Genomic DNA, 22,621 nt, shown 5'->3' on the forward strand with positions numbered 1-22,621 from the left:
TCTTAAATCGACTGAAGACCAGGTGGGAAACATTCATTGGCATATGGTCTTAGTACCGAAATTTCGTTTGATAGATTGCCGAGGTTCTGAGATATTCGGTCTTTATGCTGCTTATCATCTGGGTATCATGGTTGTATCTTTTACCGAAAAATAACGGGGACGCAAGTCTAGATCTTCCATGATACTATACATACGTGTACATATTACATACTGCATTCGACCTCAATAAGTGATCAACAATCACATGTCCAAATCAAATAAGTGATAAAATATCACATTTATCCGGGAGTCAAGTTCGTCTCTCTGCTGTACGAAAGTACTGACCTGTTCACGGACTTGCTCCTGTGCCCTCATGCATATGAAAATCAAGTTCCTCATCAATAAGTGATTATATCACAAAGGACTTGTTTTCAAATCAAAATAAGTGAGAATCTCACATCATATACGGTCAAACAGATGATAATCGGTATACTCACCGGTAAGATGAACCCTCGTGCATACCTTGATACGGGAATGTGTCGTGATGTGGATGAACACCGGTCGGTAAGTATAAATCATACCTTAACGTATCCCCTAAACATGATTACATCTGATAAGTTGAGCTTAAGTGGACAACAATACCGATAATTGTTATAGGATGCTTATCTTAATGTTAACTAACTGAACAACAAGAGTGTTTTGGCATGACCGTACACTGATATGATTCTCTTACCCTCGAAACTCGCAAAAAGAATGTATGTATATATTTATTTACTGCTTTCAGTATTTACATTTAGAAAAGTCAAAAATATCAAAAAGATTTTAGGTGTGTTTTAATATAAACTTTATAAAAGCCAAAAAGATTTTATTTCTAATTTATTTTCGATCGTACGATGTTGGAACTCGAGTCTTCGTTGCCTGAAACCTGAACGAAAACCGAATTGACTAAAATCTTCATAAACGGTTGAAATTTGCAAGTCTTTGAAAGTTGAAATCTGAAATTGATAAATCTGAAAAACTTTCAATCTGTCGGACGGTGTTTGATTGTGACATGGTCATCCGTGTGTCACTTGTTTATGATTAACTATATTCCAAGCAGTTGTTCTCATTACGCGTTTAGATTTCTTGCATGTGCAGATTCTAAAGGCTAGGAGAACATGGTCGATGACAAAGCTTTGGAATGAAGACACGACATGAAGGCACTCAAATGATGAAGATGATCGAGTTGCCGCTGACCATCATCAACACCACAAGGATCTCACTTCATAAAGATAAAGTATTTCACGAGCATAACTCAAGGGGGAGCTTATGTTAAGGGGGAGTTTGTTAACACACTTCCTACATGATACGGGTAGTTTGTTGATACACTCTCTGCTTTCAATACGTGAAGACTTTGAAGATCCTCTGACATGGAAGACATGGAAGATGAACCTCACGAGTAGCGTCCAAGGGGGAGTTTGTTGATACATATTATGTGGACGCGACTTGGTTCGGTTCAACTCGGTTCGGTTCGACCCGGTTAGGTTCGGCTCAGGCCCGACGTCACGACATTCCTCTGTCGTGCGTCCCAGAGTTCAACACGTGAAGCACGGAGCGCCGCGAGCCGGTTCCCGCTGCCACATCATCATGACATCATCATGATGATGTCATGATGATGTCATATACTTTGACCAAATACCTTTTGCAATGGATGGAATGGACTTTACGTAGAGGATGGTTGTGATTGGGCCTCCTTGTGTAGGCTAATGCATCATTGGGCCAATCCATTAACCAATCGCACACATGTAGGTCTAATATAAAGGTAATTTCGGTGAACAAAGGGGGCGGTGTACACAAACAGAAAGGATAGCATACACTGATAAGAGAAGGAGTGTACAAGCAAGAACACGGAACCGAGTGAACTAGTGAGAGTTTGCAAAGATTATTTGTAAACATTGATTTGTAACCGTTTCAAGTATTAATGCATTAGTGTTAATCGTTGAGTCTCGGTCTCCTTCTCGTGTTCTTGTCGTGTTCAAACTCGGTTTGCATCTCCGGTTGGATTCCGCACAACCGGGGGTGTTTGTATAACAAGGTTTAGGTTCGTCATCCTCCGAAGAGGGACCTACAACTACTAAATTGCATTGTAAAATATTTAAGGTTTTGTAAAAACTGTTTGCAAAAATGAGATTACTCACTTGGCTGTCTTAGATTATCCTTTAGGGTTTCCCAGTGACAATCTATAAATTACACAAATGCACGCATGTTAGTATAATAACCCGTTTTAACATTAGCAATACCCTCCCCGAGACGGCATTCCAACGACTACGTCGGGCAGAACCACGACAGCCGTTACGGAACCCTAGATCAATCGGGCAAGGTATCTAATACGTATCCAAGGGTTATGATACTTACAACGGAGCAGAACTTCGTTACTTAGGGGGTATTAGACCCGAGTATAATGGCCACTATATAAAATTGAGAGAAAGAAAGAAAGATTTGAGCGATCGGAACTGAAGGCAGATGCCCTCTACTTATAAGGCTTCACTTCGGGTTTTACGCGCCCCGCGTAAGGTAAGACAAGGGGCTACGCGGCCCGCGTCAAAGGGAGTCAACGGCGTAGCTTGTCCGGGTCATTGCATAGGGTTGCCGTGTGTTGGGCCACGTGGCGGCCTAGGGTCCTGCCAGCCATCACCTTGTCGCATCCCGCGTAAGGGTTGAGGTGTGGCTTACGCGGCCCGCCTCAAACCCAAAAACTTGATTTTTAATTATTTTTAATAATATTTAAGGTATTTGGGGCCCGTTTTCACGTATGGGGGGTATTTTAAGACATATTAGGATATTTTAAATATTTTTAGGGTGTCGAAAAATATTTCGGGAATGTCGGTTTACTTTAGGGTTGTTATATCTGACACTGTCTTTCTTTGGCCCCGAGTTTCGACATTGATTTCTTTTTGTCAATTGCTATCTCCTGTTTAGATTTCAGGCGCTTTTGAGAACCAGAACCTTTGGATTTATAACCTACAGGGACTCTCATCGGATTCTTGTCATTTTTATATTGACCAGTTATCTCGGCAAATCTATCCCTAGAACTAGCGGGAGGAGCAACAATCTGCGTATCTTGAACCTGCTTCATATAAGATTGAACATAATCCTTGTATAAGGATAGCTCCTCTTTATTACCAGATAAACGGTTCAAAGTGTATTCGGTTGAATAAATAATATCTCGCATCATACTTTGCACATGAGGATCAAGCTCGGTCATATATTCACGACTAATTGAGAATTCAGGAGAGCAGTTTGGGGAGGCCTCTTTGCGCCATCTATTCAGAATGTATTGTTTTGGAAATTCCCTAATGTCCATAAGTCTCAAAACGTAGAATATATGTCTACATAGCAAACCAAACTGTTCAAAACGTCTGCATGAGCAACTGCATGTGCAGTCAGACTTACGGAACAATACCTGAAAAACGCCAAAAACAATATCTCTATAACGCCATGCATAGAATGTTTGTCTAAAAAAGAAAAGAACACATTGCATATGATAAAACGCCATTAACAGAAAACGCCATAAAAACCAAAACGCCATTATTTACCTCAAATAAGGATGTACAAAGCTGTTGGGAGTCATTTACGTAAAACTTAACAAACCCATCAGGCTGATCTTCGTAACGTTGATTTATGCAATCCGCAACTCCAATAAGATCAGCTTGAACGTCACAAAAAATACTTTTTGTGTATATATCAACAGCTTGCCCTTCCAACAATTTGTAACTACTCTTCAACTGGGGTCTTTTGTATCGAGATTCATGATCATTTTTACGATGTGTGTGACGTTGTGCTTCTATTGCAGTCTCATAATGCGTCATAAACTCAACAAGAGTAGCTTTCGAACTGGACACTTGACCAAAAAAATGATTCTCACTCTCCGACCTGGATGTCGTTCGCATAAGACCAGACATATGCTCCATTCTATAGTATGCAGGGATCCAAGATTCCCTAAGTGCAAAAATATCAGATAGCCAGTCATTATCTTCTAAATTGAATTCTGCAATAACCGTTTCCCATTCTGATTCAAACTCTTCAGGTGTGAGAATATCCGTCCACACAACACCATAGATACGTTCTTTAAAATTGGTGAAATTGCATAGCCTAACACCAACCTATAAATAACACGAAAACGCCATGCATATATAAAAAGAAACAAAAGACAAAACTTAATTAAAAAAATAGTAACAAGGTACAAAACGCCATGTATCTTAAAACGCATTGTATACTAAAACGCCAAAGGTAAAAAAAGAATAACAACCATCTGAGAAAGTTTATGCATCACATGCCACATGCATAACCGATGCCTCGTGTCAACAAATACAGCAGAAATAGCCTTCTTCATCGCTGGATCTTGGTCAGTGACAACAACTTTTGGTTGAGAACCAACAGCTTTAAGAAAAACTCTTAACAACCAAATATACGTATCAGCAGTTTCCGACGCCAACAATGCTACACCAAATGTAACATTGCAGTGATGATTGTCTATACCAGTGAACGGTACAAACACCATAGAGTATCTGCATATGAAAACGCCATGAGAAATGAAACAATAATAAAACGCCATTGAATGTAAACTAGTAAAACGCCATTGCATGTTAGCTAATAAAACTCCATTGCATGTAAAATATAAAAACGCCATGCATGTAAATTAATAAAACGCCAAAAACAAAGAAGTTGAATTATAAAAAATTACTTGTTGGAACGATACGTGGCGTCAAACGAAATCACATCACCAAACACGTGGTAATTACGTTTGGCTTGATCGTCACAAAAGACCCTTCAAACGATTGTCTTCGTCTGTGATGTAATCATACGAGAAATCAGGCTGGGAATGTTTTTTTTTCATTCAAATGTTTCACAACCATATTAGCGTCATATTCCCCTATGAACAAGTTAATTTGCCTCTTATAGTTCTTAAATTCAACTTTGCTTGCGCCCACGTCTTCAAAACCGCCAAAACAAGTCTTCATAACATTAAACGCCTTGACAGGACCCAAATTCAGCTTAGACATGCTGTGTATAACATGCTTCTGGAGCTGAGTGAGGTGTCGTTCAGTTGGAAGAAAATGCTTATCAGGGCGTTCAACAAGTTCATGATTGTGCTCCTCGACAAACTTATACACCTTCCAAAATCCATCCTCAAATTCTACACATAACAGTGCACCATAATCAGTCCTCTTTGAAAATTTAGATCGCACTACTTGCTCCTTTTGATTGGGGTCCAACGTATCAACCTTCTTGTCCTTATATACCCGAGCTCTCGTACACAAGAAATACTTAATATGTAAGACACCTTTAGAGTTTGTCTTTGTAGTCCCTTTAAACTGACTGAAAACCCACACTCCTTGGCATACTTAACATACATTGAATAACAATCATCAAGGCTTGAGAATAACATGTCCTTTCTGGGCTTTAATGCTTCACTGACGTCAAGAATGATAAATGAGTTTTGGGGCAATGCCTTTGACTCGAGAAAGAGACTTCGTCTGAGAAAACACAAGGAGGAACAGAAATGTCACACCCCGATATTTCCACGTATTACCGGTGGGCCCGGTGGGGAGTATCGTGACGTAGTTGATATCATCATAGACAATTAATTACAGTTTAAATACATAGCGGAAGTCGAAAGATAAAATCATTACAAACCGAATGAAAGTAATATCAATTATTACAAAACGGCTGTAAAGGATCCACAGGCGGATCAAAGGTAAAAGGATCATTGTTCAACAGATTATAACATCTAAGCTTGCAAGACTCTTTATTGATGCTAGGAGAAGCCAGCCTATTTCGATTAGTACCTGCACTTAACCTTTTTGAGAAAATACGTCAGTTTTCACTGGTAAATACAATTAACCGACTCATTTTGAAAAGAGTTTAAGAAAATTGATTTGAATGCACAAGGCACAAAATATCTTTTATAACTTGGGATAATTATTTATATATAAACTTGTAAAAGAATTACAAGTTCGTTATACGTTCAGTAGCCCGGGCTGAATACCGGGTTAAAGATTAATAGACACACCACATGATATAATCCCGCGGCGAGTTATTCTCGAACAGGTGGTTATACCTTTTTATATACGCACCGGCAGGTGTATGCCTACACCCCGTGCTTAGGTCATGGCCATTTCAATGAATGATGCCAAGGATATCCGGGACATGGTCATTAACCCCCCAAAGGCTTTAAGCAAACAAAACAGTTTAAACGGGTCATCTCAATAAATTAACCTTATATGATTAAAAATTCAATGCCTGACCAAGCGGTATTTTATATACCGTACCCCAAGCCCCTATAAGAGAAAATAAGATAAAAGTATTTACCTGAGCAAATTATTCAAATTTATCCCAGCCATATAAATCAGCAAGTGCAAAGTATCTTTTATTGGGCTCCTAAATATGGAACGAAGGTTTTAATAACCTATTAGATTCCTAACGGGTTTTAATTAAGTCTAAACTTAGACATGTTAGTTTTAAAGGAAGATATACGGTTCATAACGCAAAATTAAGCAATGACCGGATTAGAATATGGTTTAGACCCGACAAGTTTAAAGACTTGTATAATATGGGTAAACTAAACACATTCTGGATTTTGAGATAAAAATGATAAGGTTTGACCCGTTTCGGTCAATTTATGCAAACTAGTTATATAAACCGTACCGAACGCGAAAAATGCATAACGGGTAACCAAATGAGTCATGTACAGGTTTCCTAAGTTAATATGCCTTAAATATGTTGTGATATCAGTAGGATACCTTCCATTTTGCCCAAAACGAATTTAAACTCAATTTAAGCCTCGTAGGGGTATTTTGGTCATTTTAAAGGTTATAAAAGAGATTAAATATTAATCTGAGGTTTAGGTCTGATATAATCAGTAAAAATACCTAATTTAATAAGTTATATCAGTAGGGTATTGCATATGTGTGAAATTTATCATTTATAACCAAACTATGCACCGAAGGGGCATTTTGGTAGTTTCACATAAGCTTTAAAGGTCAAATCTGGAAATCCGAGTTTAAAAACTTTTGCCTACTGTTAAAGTATAAAAAATTTACTAAAAATATCAGGAGGTATTAAGTCTTATATGTTTAAAATAGTTTTAACTCATACCATGCGTTTTAAACGCGTAAAAAGTCGCTTTTAAGCGATTTTCGAGTTATATAAGAAAAGCTGATATTTTTATCATTCCAAAAGGCTTAAAATATTTTATTTATCATATAAAATCAGTAGCAAAAAGTTTGGTATCTAAATGTTATGTAAAACTCATTTTATTGGCAAAAAAGGTATAACCGACAATTACCGAATTAAAGCAAGAACCCTATGTTATGCTCAGCCTAAAAATAAATAAAAATCTTTAAAAATCCCCAAATATTATATTACATTAGTGGGTAAAAGGTTTGGTGTCAAAATTTGAGTTTAAAGAGGCTTTATGCCAAATATGCCGTTTAATTAATAAAAAGCTTTCAATTTACGCTATTGAGCATAACTCTTAATCTAGACCTCAAACTGACGTCAAATTTTTAGGACAAGTTTATAAATCAGTAATAAAGGGTTTTGTCCTCTCACATTTTCAAAAATCTCGTTTTAAATTCAAAAGGGCATAATGGTCAACTTTTAGGCATATAACGGAAACATGCAAATGAATCGGATAAATTAGGAACCAGGTTGTATAATCATAGAGGGTTATACTAACATATAACCTGGTCCTAATGGAACTATAAGGCATCATAACTCTTAATCTAGACCTCAAACTGACGTCAAATTTTTAGGACAAGTTTATAAATCAGTAATAAAGGTTTTTGTCCTCTCACATTTTCAAAAATCTCGTTTTAAATTCAAAAGGGCATAATGGTCAACTTTTAGGCATATAACGGAAACATGCAAATGAATCGGATAAATTAGGAACCAGGTTTTATAATCACAGAGGGTTATACTAACATATAACCTGGTCCTAATGGAACTATAAGGCATCATAACTCTTAATCTAGACCTCAAACTGACGTCAAATTTTTAGGACAAGTTTATAAATCAGTAATAAAGGTTTTTGTCCTCTCACATTTTCAAAAATCTCGTTTTAAATTCAAAAGGGCATAATGGTCAAATTTAGGCATATAACGGAAACATGCAAATGAATCGGATAAATTAGGAACCAGGTTGTATAATCACAGTGGGTTATACTAACATATAACCTGGTCCTAATGGAACTCTAAGGCATGTCTAAACTAAGCTAGATCGGGTCAGAACTGAAAGTCAAATCAAAAGTCTACTTTTGCGACTTTCAGTTCCGAACCGAGCCTATACTCAAAATTTAGACATGTTCTTACATTAATTACCAAGTTATATGACTGATAAAACAGGTTTAATGGCTTCTACATTGTTAATTATGTGTTTATTTGAAAATTCGCTTTTCGTTGACTTTTTATAATCAAGTTTGACCCGACAATTGACCTAGTTAGAGTGGGAATCAGAGGGTGCCCTTTTAAGGGTTTTTTACCCACATAATTACCAACTCATAGCCACTTTCAATTCGAAAAATGACTGGACCATTAGTGATTAATCCACTAAGTCAAACATTAATTACGACGGCTTTGACTTTAGGCCATTAAACTAATAAAACGCGAATTAGAGAGGTTAAGGAAGCTTACTGAAGTACTAAGCACGATTTAGAAGCTAATGGAATCTTGCTTGATGTCCAGAGAGCTCCAGAATTCAGTTAAATGATTTTTCCAAGTGCATGCAACAATGTTGCAACTAGAACTCTTTATATAGGACTTTAAATTGCATAAGATCCTTACACACAAGTCTAGGATTGATCCCAGATGAGTACAAGTGCCCCCTATGCATGAAATACCATTGGCCAAGCTCCTGGGATCGAAAACCATGCTCATAAGTCGGTTAAACAGGCTGAACAGGCACCTGTGCATGTTTTTGGACGCTGGCGGCTACCAGGCGGTCTGCGTAAGAGACCATTGAGGTCTTACGCGGCCGGTATGGGTGCTCCTATCCGGTTACAAAGTTTCAGCAAATTGCAACTTTAGTCCCTGGTCCTTCTAATAGTTGTTTTAACTTGATTTATTGCACTTTTAACCCTCTAACTTGATTTTTAAGGACCCTAAGTTATAAACAAACTTTGTTAAGTCCCCGGGTATTTATACGATCACCAAAAAGTCCTGAATTTCAACGTTGACGCTTTTAACCCCTCACTTACGAATGTTGGCGTATCTTTCTCATACGATATCGAAACCTTGTGAAATTTTTATCACTTATTCTAGTGAACATAATTAATCGTTACAAAGCTTCGGATTCGTTAAAAGGTCACTCAGAGGTATATGTTAAACATGTTGACACATTTAACCCTTGTGGTTTGTAAACTTTCACTTTCTTCCACAAACGGCTTCATATGATTCATAATTCATTCATTTAAGGGTATAAACATCGTGTAGGGTCGTTGAAAGGTGTAATTATACAATGTTGACATTCTGAATCCTTTTACTCACATACTTTCTTTGTTTGTCAACTTTAGTCCCTCTAAATTAATTCTTTACACGTTTAAAGTCCATGACACGTGTCGATATTATATTGGATATGAATTTACGAGGTGTTACAAGAAAAATCAGAAAAACTGAGTTATGTCTCGAAATAACATTATACATTAAAACGCCATTAATTGAATAAACAAGACATAATAAACACATAATTTAAAAACGACATCATAAAAAAACCATGAGATGAATAATTAAAAACACTTAACAACATAAATAATTAACAAAATATAACATCATAATGAAAACGCCAAAATCAACAAAACTAATGTTTACACAAATTAACAAAATAGTAATAACTGATATTCACAAATACTACTAAATAAAATTCAAACCTAATCAAATAGACGAAAAACGCCAATGATCGTAAAAACATAACAAATACACAGGAACGTAAACGACAATTAAAATTAATATCGAAAACTCCAATTGCAGTTATGAATAATAGATTAAATATCAATTAAAACGCGATTAAATTGCATAATTGAATAACGCTATGGAAAACCATACAACACATTATAAAAATAATAATACAAAAAAAGGCCATAGAACAATGATAAAAGAACAAAACGCCATATCTGTTGCATGATTTGCTGGAACGAAAAAATTGAAAACGCCAACGAATTTTACTTTGTCGAATAGAATCCACGTTAAACGCCATAGATCTGAGAAAGCTTGCAAAGGAGGTAACAGCTAACAATAAATCTTTGGAGTTTTAATTTGAAAGAGATTTATAACGCGAATAAGGAGGGAACGTATAAAAGGACAATCCTACCCCCGCATAACAACTAGGGCCCCTACCACGTGTTGGGCCAGGATCCGTTCTCATACTTTTCACCATTCTCTCCTGAACCCGTTTCTCTCTCTCTCTATATATATATATATTAATATATGTGGGGGTGTATAGAAAAATTGGTTCTACTAGTTGCTGGTTTAACATAAATCTATTCAAAGAACATTATTGTAAATTATTAAAAGTTCAATAATCTAAAAAAAATAAAGTAGTGTTATGATTTTTTTCGAATGAAGTCATTTAATACGAAATCCACTTAAGTAGAAAAGTGTGAAAACCATATAAATATATATAGGGGGCCGTTAAAATGAAAATCACCCCAGTTGCGAGAACTGCGGGAACCACTCTCCACCAATCAGATAATGACAACCAAAAGGGTAATATAGTCATTTAATCAAAACCATCAAATTATCTCTCTCTTCTCATTAAAGTGTTTTTAAGTCTTTTCAATTTCTATCTCTTCAAAATTCTCTCTCTTTACATTTCTCTCTCATCTTTTTGTTATTTTGTAAAAAAAGAGTTAATTGCCAAAATCACCCCTGAGGTGTACAAAAGTGTCATTTTGGATGAAAATGGCAAATGTGCTCAAACCTCAGGGGCGATTTTGGAATTAACTCAAAAAAAAATTTGTAAAAACGTTTTTGTAAAAAAAAGTTTTAAACTATAAAAAATATAAAAAAGTTTAAAAACGTGTGTGTAAAAAAAGGTTAAAACCGTAAAAAAGTTTTCGTATAAATTTGTCTTTTGTAAAAAGGTTTTTATGAAAAGAAATTTGTAAAAAATTTTGGTAAAAAAGTTTTTGTAAAAAAAAGTTTAAACCGAAAAAAACGTTTTCGTAAAAAAAACGTGTGTGTAAAAAAATGTTAAAACCGTAAAAAAAAATTCGTATAAATTTTCGTTCTTTGTTAAAAAATTTTGTAAAAAAAAATTGTAAAAAAGTTATTTTGTAAAAATAAAGTCTAAAACCGCAAAAAAAAAAGTTTAAAAACGTGTGTGTAAAAAAACGGCGCGTAAATACGGGGCGTAAAAAATGGCGCGTAAAAAAAACAGCACGTAAAAAATGGCGCCTAAAAACAGGGCGTAAAAAACGGCTTGTAAAAAAACCGGGTGATAAAACGACGCGTAAATACGGGGCGTGAATACGGGGGTGTAAAACGTCGTGTAAAAACGACGCATAAAACCAGGCGTAAAAAAACGACGCGTAAAACCGGGCGTAAAAACGACGCGTAAAACTGGGTGTAACAACGAGGCGTAAGAAACGGCCCCTAAAAACCGGCTTGTAAAAATGTTTTTTGCAAAAAGATCCTGATAAAAATTGTTTTTTTCTAAAAAAATCAGATTTTAAAATGTTTTTTAATTAAAAAAATCCGATTTTAATAAAAAACAATTAATTTAATAAGAGAAAAAAAGTAATAAAAAACAATATATACAATAAGACAAAACAAGCAAATTTACTAAATTGCCATTTTGACATTAAAATATTAAAAATATAATATGACAGAAAGAATTTAATATTGTTTTTATAACTTTTAATTTCATTCATCCATATTCAAAGATCAATGGTTGGAAAGTGATTCTCGTGGTTCTCTTAACTGGGGGTGATTTTCATTTTAACGACCCCCTATATATACATATATATATATATATATGGAGCCGCTAAAATAGGAACCACCTCCAGTTGTAAGAACCGTGAGAACCACTTTCAACCAATCACATTGTGCCAACATAAAGGGTATTTTGGTCTTTTACCCCAAATGTCAAATCCTCCCTTCTCTCTTCATTTAAAGTTTTCTCCTCTCTCCTCTTTCATTTGTCAGTCCCCATCATCTTCTTAACTCACATTTTATCTCTCATCTCTCTCTATTGAAATGCTTCCCTACCAATTTTCATTCTTCTTCGAAATGCTCTGCACAAGGAATATAAATCAATGTCCATCTTCTTTTGACCAAGCATGAAAATAAATCAATGTCCGGCAATGGCTTCCGCCGCGACACTCGACGCTTTCTCTCTCATCCCCACCACCACTACCACCCGCACCACCACCCTCCACCACTCATCGCTGGAAAATAAAACAATGTCCGGCAATGGCTTCCGAGACCCGACCCGTTTTGTGCAGTGGTTGAAGGGATGGTTGTTTGTGGTGGGTTTGACGGTGGTTTGTGGTGTGGGTTTTGACGGGCAGTTTGTGGTGTGGGTTTTGACGGGCGGTTTGTGGTGTGGGTTTTGACGGGCGGTTTGTGGTGTGGGTTTTGACGGGCGGTTTGTGGTGTGGGTTTTGACGGGATGGTTGTTTGTGGTGGGTTGTGGTGGTGGGTTTTGACGGGCGGTTTGTGGTGTAGGGTAGATCTGAAAACCCTCTCTTTTGAAGGCTGAAACCTTCGCTGCACAAGCTAGATCCACAACCGTCTTCTGGTATTTTTGTTGTTGTTATTGGTTTTTGTTGTTGTTAGATCTATGGTTTTTGTTGTTGTTTATAACGCCCTAATCCTTACCCTTTTTAAAAGACTATAAAAAACATATGAATTTTTACAAAAATTGGGCATGACCCATTCGTAACATAGACAATTTCCTGCTTAACAATAAGACGCTTAACTTAAAAGACCCATTTTCATAAATCAAAGCAAAACCAACATGTTTAAGTTGTTTTAATACAAAAGCTACTTACTAACCAAGTTTTTACCCAATTCACAAGGACACCAAAAAGATTACATATGTTAAAATACATATGACCAAAACTAAGACCATACTAATGTGACATCTTCGGAAGCGCTAGATGGGCGTGATATCGAGTGTGTTCGTTCCGAGTCGCCAAGCTATGAAGTCAAGGATTTGCCTACATCAAACATCAAGTTAAAACTCGTTAGCTACATCACTTCTAAACTAATATTACAACTTTAATCCCATTCATGCATTCATCTTATACACGCATTATCTCACCTCATGAAACGGGTCAAAGCATACAACTTCAAAACTTGAGATATATCAAGCCATACTTGTCCCGTTGGGACGGACACTTTCATTCGTACATAACATTTACATACACTCTAACCCATGAATGACGGATCGAGTTAAATTCCTTTCATTCATAAATTAATTCGTTAATAACAGATAGTATCATTCATGATCAAACTTTCCTTCAGTTCGTTTACAACGAACGAATTCTTTTCCTTTTAGGCTTACTTTCTCATTACCCGGTTATCCCATAAAGGACCGGTCATAACATATATTCATTTACAATTCTACGGTTCATGTAAATCATTCAAACGGATTTAACCATTTGCTATAGAACTAACACAAATATCAAATATGGTTTTGGCATGAATAATAATTTACTACTAGGAGTTAGTATGCATAATAACATACCTCGGTCTTGTGCGTTTTTCCGTCTTCGTAGCACTTGAACTTTCTTCTTTCATGCCTACATTAACATGTTCATTCTATCACTTAGTTCATCCGAACATCATTTCACTATTTACATGTTCTATCAATAAGCAACATTATCATAATTTTTCCGAATCTCACATAAATATTCTCTTAAGCATTTCATCGAACAATTGGCGGGTTTCGCATTTGTAGGACACTAACACAATTATCCTAGGACATGATTTTGACTAGTTCTTCTAGAAATTCATGAACATTCAATCAAATTCATGGCTAACCTTCATCCTACACCATATTGTCTAAGAATTCTAGTATCACAAGGACATCATAGTTAAATTTTCACATAATTATACTCACCTTGTTCACCTTATTCATAACACATTCTCATAAGGTGAAACCATATTAAAATTCTTCAATTGACCTAAATCCAAGCATGATTTCTGTTCTAGAAGATAGTTTTTAACATCCAATTACACAAATCATATCAAAACTCACGATTGAGATGAAACCCATTTCTTGAAATTCATCAAATCACGAAATTGAACTTACCATTTTACTGAACAAGGTCTGATGATCGAAATAAGATTTCATGCATTCGATTTTTCTTTGAATTTCCTTCTCAATTGGATGGAATTGGTGAAACTAGGTTTTCACCCTTGGCTCCTGTTTGTGCGATCGATCAGACACACACACCTAGGGTGTGTGTTTTGATTTTTAATCTTTTATTCATCTAAGTTGTGGCTTCTTACAACTTTGGTCCCTTAAGTTTGTTCACCCATTAATTTAAACACTACACATCTTATACTTGTAGTTATAACATTTTTCCATTAACTAAGTTAAGTTTCTTATTTACTTTCACTAAATTTTTATATTAGACATTTTGGGGTGTTACATTGTTAGATCTATGAGTTGAACTTGGATTTGAAGTTTGAAAGGGCAATCGTTCTTAATGCCCCTGTTTCTTGATCTATGATTTAAATGAAGTTTGAAGTTTGGAATTTGATTGAACAAATGTATTCAAAGGTTGAATTTTTGGAACCAACGAGTCTTGTTTGAAATTGTTGAAATTTCTTAGGTAGCGGGATTTGATTTGTGTTCTTTTGAATCTGTTGGTTTTGATATGGTCGATTTGGCGGCGATGATGCAAAAAAAAAAAACGTAGATTTTGATGACGATGACGCGACAAGGACGGCGGAGGGTAGGTTTTTTGAACCTGCAACCCCACTTTTGCAGCCTTTTTGATTATCGGATAATCTGAGCCAAACCCCGTTTTTTTCGAGATACCGTTTGTTTTGATGTTGTTGGTTTTTTATTTTCCCCCCCTAGTTAATGATGATAACAATATATCTAAGACACCTCCCGAGTTTGCGATTTCTGGGTGCGTTCGTTTTTGTGTAAAAAAGGTTTTTGTATAAAAAAATGTTAAACCGTAAACTTTTTAACGTAAAATCGTTAAACGTAAAAAGTTTTACGTAGAACGTAAAAAGTTTTACGTAGAACGTAAAAAGTTTTACGTAGAATGTAAAAAGTTTTACGTAGAACGTAAAAAGTTTTAAACGTAAAACATAAAATGTAAAAAGTTTAATTTCACGTAAAACGTAAAATTTTTAACGTAAAACGTAAAAACGTAAAAAGTTTTACGTAAAACGTAAAAATTTTAATGTAAAACGTAAAACGTAAAAAGTTTAACGTAAAAAGTTTAAAAAGTTTAACGTAAAACGTAAAAAGTGTTAAAAACGACGCATTAAAAAAACGTGTAAAAAACGGCGCGTTAAAAAAACGACGCTTGAAAAAACGACGCGTAAAACACGGCACGTTAAAAAAACGACACTTGAAAAAACCCGGCGTAAATTCCGGCCCGTAAAAAAAACGATGCTTAAAAAAGTCCGGCGTGCAAAAATCGGCGCGCAAAAAAAAATTGTCTTGTTAAAAAAAATCTGAATTTTAAAATTCTTTTAGTCAAAAAATTATTTTTAAAAAACAAAAAGTAATATAATAAAACAAAAAAATAATAAAAAAATAATAAAGACAAAAAGACAAAATAGAGTCATTTTACTAAATTACCCTTTTGGATTAAAATATTAAAAACATAATAAGACAAAAAGTATTTTATATTATTTTTAGTTACTTTTAATCTCATCCATTGATCTTGAAGATCTAATGGCTAGGAACTGGTTCTCGCGGTTCTTACAACTGGAGGTGGTTTTCATTTTAGCGGTCCCCTATATATATATATATATATATATATATATATATATATATATATATTATATAATGTAGGTATCTATAGAAAACCCACTTTAATTTAGAAAACTCGGGAAACTCAAAGCTCCCGATGTTTTTTTTTCTTGAAAAAATTTACACATGTTATATACATGTTTTTAAGGGTTTTGGGCAAAAAAAAATCAAAAAAGCGACGAGTAGATATTTAAAAAAAATAAACAAGTTTTGGTGTAACACATGTTACAAATATGTCAGATGAATGTAACATGTGTTACACCAAAACTTGTTTATTTTTTTTTTTAAAATATCTACTTGGCACTTTTTTGATTTTTTTTGCCCAAAACCCTTAAAAACATGTATATAACATGTGTAAATTTTTTCAAGAAAAAAAAAACATCGGGAGCTTTGAGTTTCCCGGGTTTTCTAAATTAAAGTGGGTTTTCTATACATCCCTCCCCTATATATATATATATATATATAATGTAAGTATCTATGGAAAACCCATTTAATCTAGAAAACTTGGGAAACCTGGATTGTGTGGACAGGATTGATCCATATCATCTATTAAAAACACATGATCAAAGGGCAATTTAGTCATTTTGTTTAAACCATCACCTCATCCTTCCCCATCCTATCATTTTCTTTATGTCACATCTCTCTCTCTCTCTCTCATATATCACTTTTCATCTAACCATTTTCAAAATAATTCATTAGATATTAGAGAGAGAAACATCACCTTTTCATCAAAGCCACCATCAAAGCTACGAGATCTGAATATCGAAGATCAAAGCCACCAGATCTGAAGATCGAAGACACCATGTGTTCATGTACTCATCCCTTTCTTTTGAAGCCACCAGATCTGAAGATCGAAGCCACCAGATCTGAAGATCGAAGCAGGTTGAAATCGTTTGGTTGCATGAGTTTCTAGAGAGGGAAAATTATTGGAACACCAAGACCAAAAACACACACAAGTGTGCGAGTGAAAAGCAGGTCAGAAATCATTTGGTTCATGGGTTTTAGAGAGAGAAAGTTGTTAGAACACCAAGAACACACACACAATTGTGTGAGAGAGAAGCAGGTCAGAAATCATTTGGTTCATGGGTTTTGGTTAAGAGAAAAAGTTGTTAGAACACAAAGAACATGCTCACAAGTATGACATGGACTGGTTCCATGTCTTAATGTTATTTATTTGGTAAAAGTTGAATGATTTTGTGTGTGTATTAGTAAAATAGATTTGATAGTTTGTTGGGTATTTTTTTTTGTTTTAAATGTATTAAAAAATTTAGAATTGAGATAATGATTGTTGTTGTTGTTATATATTAGTTACCTTTAAAAAGTCCATAATCTAATCGTTGATGATCTCGTTTATTTTATAAAAAAAAAATTGTGTTTGGTTTGGTTGCTTGTTTGAGACTTTTGATCTGAACAATAACTGTTTTTTTTAGTTTGGTTGCTTGTTTGGGGCTTTTGATCTTAATACTAACTGTTTTTTTTTTTTTTTTGTGTTATAGGTGAATGGATGTTTTGTGTTCAAGATGAAGATGGTTATCAAGGAGCAAAGCATATTGTTTTGAAGTAACAATGAAGGAATCCTTTTTCACAACATTATGCAGATACATATTAGAATGCCTATTGTTACTTCAAAACAATGGACAATTCTAACATGTGTAACACATTCTAACATGTTTACAGACCTATTTTTTAAGGGTGCACCCACGTAACCAATTCGGTAACCAATGAAACCATCATGTATTACTTGTGTTAAACACTGTTGTTATGCGGTTACTTGGTTCATATTATTTGACAATGATTCCCATGTGTTGCATATACTTTTGTAACTTGTGTTACAAATCACATGTACTAGCATGTTTGGATGTATACACGTTACATATACCAAGTGTTTTTCATACACATATATTCCATGTGTGTTTCATACACACATGTAACATGCGTATGACTTGTGGTGCATATACTCATGTTACTTGTGGTGCATATACTCATGTTACATGTATACGTACGTTATTACATTTTTTGCTGGCATAATTAGATACGTATGTTACATTTATACCAGTTGCATTCTAAACTGCTTGTGCTATATCTTGTAACATGTGTTACACTTTGAGGTAATATATGTTGTTACAGGGAGTTACACATATATACTTAACGTAATAGTGATTTTAAATGCAAAAATGTTTTTTAGATGGACTTCACTTGGATAACACATTTTCATTACCTTTAGAAACTTCATAATTTATTTGGAATATCTCCTTTATTTTACAAATAAAAAAAGTTACTTATATGTAGTAACAACGTTGCACATGTTACTTATAGTTACCCCCAACCCCTTTTTTGAACAGAAAGGGGGATGCACATATGTAACACATGTTTTGTAACGTGTGTTATATGTGTTATAGCAAAACTTTACACATGTACACATATTACATAGCAAAACTTTACACATGTACACATATTACATTTCTGACACCTTTACATGTGGGCCTTCTAAGATGTGTTACAGATGTTAGAATTATCTATTGTTTTGAAATAGCAATAGGCATTCTTACATGTACATGTATAATGTTGTGAAAAAAGATTCCTTCATTATTACTTCAAAACAATAGGCAGTTGTAACATGTGTTACACATGTAGCTCTTATATTACAATCTTTCCTAATATGTGTAACACATGTTACAATTGCTTATTGTTTTGAAGTAACAGTAAAGATATCTTTTTTCATTGTTACTTGAAAAGAATAGGTAGTTGTAACATGTGTTACACATCTTAAAATTGTCTATCTTTTTCAAATAACAACAGTCATTGTGACATGTATCTGGATAATGTAAAGGGTTTGAATAAGACTATGCATTTTATTGAGTTCTGACACTTGTTACATGTGTTACCCCCGACATGTAACATGATTTTGTGCTAACCGCCTACCCTCTTTTTTCTCAGGTACAACATGATTGGTGAAGCTCAGTATGTTCTTCGTTACTTAGTTTAACGTATGTACGTTTCATGTGAAGCATAAACAATATCCCGCTCGTGTTTCAACATGTATTTTGGTTGTAATTTGACAATGGCATGGTTTCCCTTAACTTGTTTTACTAGATGTGTATATTCTTGTGTATGGTACCACTTTTATATGTTACCTTTACCACTTTTTATGTTTAATGACCTATTTTTGTTTTTAAAAGGGTGCACCTCTGTAACCAATTCGGTAACCAATCAAACCATCATGTATTACTTATGTTACACACTTGTTTTATGTGATTACTTCGATTATATTAGATGATAATGATTCCCATGTGTTGCATATACTTTTGTAACGTGTGTTACAAATCATATGTACTAGCATGTTTGGATGCATATATGTTACATATACTAAGTGTTTTATATATACCAAGTGTGTTTCATACACACATGTAACATGTGTATGCCTTTGTGGTGCATATACTCATGTTACATGTATATGTATGTTATTCACTATATATGTGCCTTGTTTTTATTCACTACATCGTATGTAACACATGTTACTTACATGTTCCACCATGTACTGCATTTACTTACGTAAGATGTGTAACACATGTTACAATTGCTTATTGTTTCCAAGTAACATTAAAGGTATGTACCTTGTTTTCTACTTCATCCCGTGTAACACATGTTACACTTGTTAATTAGTATCAAAGGTTACAATTGAAACAATATGTTGACCACCCAATGCTCGTCTACTACTTTTCTTACAATTGGTAATGAATAAAACATGTTAACTAATAACACATGTTAACTGATAACAGGTAACCAAATACATTTCCCACCATAACTATTTAACATCCAGACACCAACATGTTACAGAGAAGACCAGAATGGTCATATTGTATTTTGGGTTATGGCCATAATTTAAAATAAACAAAATTCGTGGTGACTACGATAGTTACAAAAACCATCACGCATATATCACTAGCCAGTTGACTTGTTATAAACAAAAGTTGTGGTACCCAAGATAACTACAAAAACCACCATAGATGTTCCCACAAAAACTGTAGAAAAGACAACACTACCACACTCAGCGCCCTCCCATAAATGAGGCAGCTTCTATCTTACCTTTCAAAGTGTTAGAGGGCGACAACAGAATATTATGAGTGGCATACTTCGTCCGCAACTTTCTCACCTCCTTCATTTTCCTGCTCCCATTTGTTAAAGGGCGACAACAGAATATGAGTGCCGTTCAAAGTGTTAGAGGGCGACAACAGAATATGAGTGGCATACTTCATCCGCAACTTTCCTACACACGATCTCCCCTTCAGCTTCTTCTCTTTCTTCATCCCATTCATCGTCCGTTTCTTCGTCTACTTTCTTTCGCTTTTTCGGTATCTTACCAGTTTGCGATCTTGTTACTCTCTTTGTTGCTGCAAATAAAACAGGTTTAACACATGTTACTTAATTTCATTAAAATAAAACAGGTTACCTAATATGTTTTTGATAAAATAAAGTCAGGTTTAACATATGTTACCTATTTTTATAAAAATAAGACAAGTTTAACACTTGTTAGATAACTTGGAAAAAATATGAGAGCCTAACACATGTTAACTAATCTGATAAAAATAATACAGGTTTAACACATGTTACATAATTTGATAAAAATAAGACAGGTGTAACACATGTTACACTAACATGTTTACCTAATAGGAGAGGTTTAACACATGGTAATAAGACAGGTTTAACACACGTTTACATCATTTGATAAAAATGAGACAGGTTTAACATATGTTACACTAATATGTTTACCTAATCAGGGAGGTTTAACACATGGTACCCTAATAAGAAGGTTTAACATATGTTACGCTAATATGTTTATATGCTTTTGAGTCCGTTGACTTGTACCCTAATATCAGACATGTTTAACACATGTTACGCTAATATATTTATATGCTTTTGAGCCCTTAGACTTGTACCCTAATATCAGAGGTTTACCTAATATGTTTTTGATAAAAATATAAGACATGTTTAACACATGTTTTGGACAGAAAACAAGACGGGTTTAACACATGTTACAAATCAATAGTTTTAACGTGCAGTTGGCAAGTTGATAATCCAAAAAAATAATAATAAATAACCCGAGACTGTTTCTACTCAAAATAACTAACACTTCCTAGTCGCATTCAAAACAAAAATCACCATCGATCGAACCAAAAAACACCTACCGATTGAAAAAAAACATAAAAACCAACATTAACACTTTCTAGTCTCATTCAAAACAAAAATCACCACCGATCAAATCACACACCGATCGGACCAAAACACCTACCGATCGGAAAAAACAGAAAACCCAACATTTATCTGATCAAAACACCTACCGATCGGAAAAAAGCAAAAATCATCACCGATCAAAACACCTGTTGATAAAAAATCGAACCAAACTTACTTGCTTCTGCACTTGGTTCTTGCTTTCTTCCATTTCTGACAACTTTTACCGGATGATAACAACTGAAATGTTGATCTTATATCTAGTGATTTCGATTCACCGTCGTACCTTGTTTTTATTTTCTTTTGCGATTCACTGTAGCACCTTTTCCGGTGCCCCTTTTCTTCTCCGGTCAGATCATCTTCTCTGGTGCCCGTTTTCTTCTCCGGTGGGTTTTGGAAAGATCAATTGTTTGAGAGAGAAAGAGATGAATTTAGGTTGAGTCTTTTGAAATGTTTGAAATGAGGTTGGGGTATTTGATTAGTTCTTATAGATATTTGTGCACCTCCTTTAATGCATGTCACATCACATAATATTATAATGTATATAATGTACTACAATTATGGTTGATTTTACCTAAATACCCTTCAAGTACTTTTGTTGACCTCATCATTCTATTAAATTTAATTAAAAAAGGCTTCAAAATTTATGAGCTATTGGATGATCTTGATCAATGGTTATAGATTGGGTTTCCTAAGTTTTCTTAGCACAAATAAGTTTTCTATACATCCTTCCCCTATATATATATATATATATATATATATAACTATGATATATAAAACAATTATCAAACTCTCCTTCTAATTAATACTTTTTTAAATGTGATACATATAATACAAGCCATTTATGTCACTTTTTTCCAACTACAAGTAAACCTTTCAAGCTACATGTAGATCAGAGGCGAACCTACTCATAGTTGTGGACTTGTGGGTGGGCTGCTGCAGCCCTTGAAAAAAAAATTAATGTATATCTTAGGAAAAAAAAAAAAACTAACTACACCCTTTGAAAATATGGTTGAACGTCTCATCCGCACCTCCAGTAAATAATTTTCGGGTCCGCCACTGATGTAGATACATGTTACCCGATTCTCGCAGTTCTTTGCTTAAAATAATTTAAAATTATTTAAAATAAGAAATAGATATATTTAGAATTTCAAACGTATTTTTATTTTATTTTTAAGAAAACTATTATCACTATATATTAAATTCATACAACGTTGGCTGTAAACGAACCGAACGAACACGAACAAGGCCTTGTTCGTGTTCGTTCGTTAAGAATATTATGTGTTCACGAACGGTTCATGAACACTTACCGAACGAGATTTTTTGTCCGTGTTTGTTCGTTAAGGAAATGAACGTGTTCGTGAACAGTTCACGAACACAAACAAACACAGATAAAATCGACGAAGTTCAATTGTATTTAGGTTTTCCTATT

The 22,621-nt window shown here is 34.6% G+C and overlaps 1 protein-coding gene and 2 long non-coding RNA genes across 4 annotated transcripts; 1 reads left to right on the top strand and 2 right to left on the bottom strand.

The window, feature by feature from the left end:
• Positions 1-2,860: 2,860 nt before the first annotated feature.
• LOC110880968 (protein FAR-RED IMPAIRED RESPONSE 1-like) lies at positions 2,861-5,021 on the bottom strand. The gene is made up of 5 exons (XM_022129378.1): positions 4,912-5,021; positions 4,268-4,526; positions 3,572-4,121; positions 3,422-3,473; positions 2,861-3,311 (listed from the first exon to the last, which is right to left on the bottom strand). The coding sequence occupies exons 1-5, from the start codon at positions 5,019-5,021 to the stop codon at positions 2,861-2,863; spliced, it is 1,422 nt and encodes a 473-aa protein (XP_021985070.1).
• Positions 5,022-12,973: 7,952 nt separating this feature from the next.
• LOC110884416 lies at positions 12,974-16,808 on the bottom strand. Its single transcript, XR_002561155.2, has 3 exons — positions 16,682-16,808; positions 13,705-13,759; positions 12,974-13,174 (listed from the first exon to the last, which is right to left on the bottom strand). It is a non-coding gene; the product is annotated as an uncharacterized LOC110884416 (long non-coding RNA).
• A 237-nt stretch (positions 16,809-17,045) lies between these two features.
• Positions 17,046-19,032, top strand: LOC110884415. Of its 2 annotated transcripts, XR_004869277.1 has the most exons (3): positions 17,046-17,137; positions 17,457-17,674; positions 18,898-19,032. It is a non-coding gene; the product is annotated as an uncharacterized LOC110884415 (long non-coding RNA). The 2 variants fall into 2 exon arrangements; XR_002561154.1 differs by lacking the exon at positions 18,898-19,032 and having other exon boundaries at positions 17,457-17,850.
• Positions 19,033-22,621: the final 3,589 nt, after the last annotated feature.

The sequence above is a fragment of the Helianthus annuus genome, chromosome 10 (genome assembly GCF_002127325.2).
Source record: "Helianthus annuus cultivar XRQ/B chromosome 10, HanXRQr2.0-SUNRISE, whole genome shotgun sequence".
Classification (NCBI taxonomy): Eukaryota; Viridiplantae; Streptophyta; class Magnoliopsida; order Asterales; family Asteraceae; genus Helianthus; species Helianthus annuus.